Genomic DNA, 2676 nt, shown 5'->3' with positions numbered 1-2676 from the left:
TCCTCACATGGCTGCACAAGGCGATCTCAATCCGGGCTTCTGCCTGCGGTCGTGCGGGGCCGCTGTCCGCGGCCGCATGAAATTCACACAATTGTGAGAGAGAAAATTGCTATCTAGTAATGGATTCGTAAATCCGTCTGCCGATTAGGTACACATAAAATGGAAAAATAATTCACTCATTTTTAAGTAATAAACCAGAGAAATTTTTCCACAGTGAGAATCTTTTCATAATTTTTATTTCGGTTCTCCCAAAAAAACAGTCTAAGTGTGCATACCTCCTTCAAATTAGTCAGGTGAAGTCCAAAAACTTAGATTATTAAAAATAAAATAAAATCAAAATATATCCGTGAGAAATTTGTTCCTTTTTTATTCAAGGAAAAAGGAAACACACTAAAAAAACACTGAAAAGCTTCACTCTATTTTCTCTAACAGATTATATATAACATTAAAAATAGATGCCATTCAACTAAATAGTCTGCCTAACCAAGACAAAATTCCTGGTCTGAGCCATCAATGTAAATTAAATAACTAAAACTTAACAAAACAAAATCTAATAATTAATTAATTGAATGTAATTAATTAAAAATCTTAACCTGAATCATCAAACGTCTTATCTACGCCAAACAAGACTACATTTCAACTATTAATAAGACGCTTAATCGAAGAAGAAGCATTCATCTTCAACTCGATTTTTCCATGGCATTTGCAGTGGCATCTGATGAGGTTTTAGGCACATTTGTGCCTGTTGCTGTGTATTGGATCTACTCAGGAATCTATGCGTTGCTCGGCGACTTGGACGAGTACAGATTGCACAACAAGGCTGAAGAGGACACCAAGAATGTCGTCTCTAAGTCCACCGTCGTCAAAGGCGTTCTCGTTCAACAGGCTTTTCAGATTGCGGTTTCCCTTTCTTTGTTCTCCGTATGTGAACTACTCCTATCTTGAAATCTGCTTGCGTCACTATTCGCATCGATCGTCATCAAGTCGAGTTTGTCCTCTATATCTATGGCAAATTACCAAATTGAGTACCTAAATTTCGAAACATTCCAACGAGAGTATCATAGTTTAGTATTTACCCAATAGCATATATATCCTTTCCTAAAATACCTCTTCCATTAAAAATATTTTTTTAAAAAAAAAGACTATAAATTGCCACCTCTAGCCTCAAAATTGTGACCTAAGTCGATTGCAGTCGGGCCAGAGTAGGCCGTAAGGCCAAGCCGATTGTGGGTAAGCCAGCGATCAACCTAACTGCATGACCTCTGGCCTGGCCGCACACCCGGGCCCTGGTTGTGAATTCTTACAACGCGACTGCTGGTCTGGTCATGTGGTCGCCCTAGCCAGGATTTTGTAGCTAGAGGTCCTGGTCGGTCATTGCGGTTAGGTTGGTCGTGCAAACTCTGGACTTGCTGCAGGGCCGGCTTTGGCCATAGAATCATGGCTAGATCAGTCAAGGCCAGAGTTGGCCATGCGTCCAAGCCCGATGCTGCCAACCTCGCCATGTGATCTTCTGCTTGGTCACGTGGCCGACTTAGTCCCGATTTTGTGGCTAGAGCTGGCAATCAACCATGGTGTTTGAAAAGTTTTTTTATATTATTTTTAATGGGAGAAGTATTTTGAAAAAGAGGTAGATCTTTGATAAATACCAAGCTATGATATGCTCTTTGGAAATTTTGAAAATTTAGATATGCGATTTGGTCATTTGCCATATCTCAGCTATACGGCAGATGACACTCAATCGCTTCTCATTATCTTGCTACAAGGGTTGATCTGTATGTACTCGCAGGTTGTTAGCGACGATAACGGAACAAAGGTGCAACCCAGCTTACTCACGCTCGCCATCCAGTTCATGGCTGCCATGTTTGTGCTCGATACATGGCAGTATTTCATTCACAGGTACATGCACATCAATAAGTCATTGTACAAGCACATTCACTCCAAGCACCACACCCTCGTTGTGCCCTACGCCTATGGTGCACTGTACAACCACCCTCTAGAGGGTCTTCTCCTAGACACTCTTGGTGGAGCTCTATCGTTTGTTGTCTCGGGGATGACTCCTCGCACTGGCATTTTCTTCTTTTGCTTTGCGACTATTAAGACTGTCGACGACCATTGTGGCTTGTGGCTGCCTGGGAACCTATTACACATGTTCTTTAGCAACAACAGTGCATATCATGATGTGCATCATCAGCTCTATGGCACCAAATTCAATTTCTCGCAACCCTTCTTCGTTACGTGGGATAAAATTTTAGGAACTTACATGCCCTACTCGCTTGAGAAGAGGAAAGAAGGTGGATTTGAAGTTCGACCTATCAAAGTCAAGAGCTAAGCGAAGTGATTATTAATCAGTCTTCATTTGTTTTGAATTATGGTGTGGGATGATTCAAAGTTATGTAGAATGATACCTCCTTGATCTTAATATTGTCGAGTTATTAGTTATCTGTCAAATTGATGATGCTGTGATCGGTACTCTTTAGTCAGTTGGTTATGTTATAACACACAATAGGATCTAGAAAACTAATTACTCTTTGCTAAGCATGCAAAGGAGATTATATTTAGCATAGATTACATGCAATTTATAAGTTTAAACAAAACAAAAGTTTTACAAGTACGTAACAATATAGCTAAGTAAAATAGAATTTATTTTAATACCTACATACTTTAAGATACTTATAA

At 39.9% G+C, this 2676-nt stretch overlaps 1 protein-coding gene across 1 annotated transcript; it reads left to right on the top strand.

The window, feature by feature from the left end:
- The first annotated feature begins 693 nt into the window (after window positions 1–693).
- Window positions 694–2421, top strand: LOC122021278 (sphinganine C4-monooxygenase 2-like). The gene is made up of 2 exons (XM_042579380.1): window positions 694–921; window positions 1787–2421. Exons 1-2 carry the CDS (start codon window positions 697–699, stop codon window positions 2327–2329), a joined length of 768 nt encoding a protein of 255 aa, XP_042435314.1. The 5' UTR covers window positions 694–696; the 3' UTR covers window positions 2330–2421.
- The last annotated feature ends 255 nt before the right edge of the window (window positions 2422–2676 follow it).

This window comes from Zingiber officinale, chromosome 9A (genome assembly GCF_018446385.1).
Source record: "Zingiber officinale cultivar Zhangliang chromosome 9A, Zo_v1.1, whole genome shotgun sequence".
NCBI lineage: Eukaryota > Viridiplantae > Streptophyta > Magnoliopsida > Zingiberales > Zingiberaceae > Zingiber > Zingiber officinale.
This window is presented reverse-complemented; position numbering and strand designations above follow the sequence as displayed.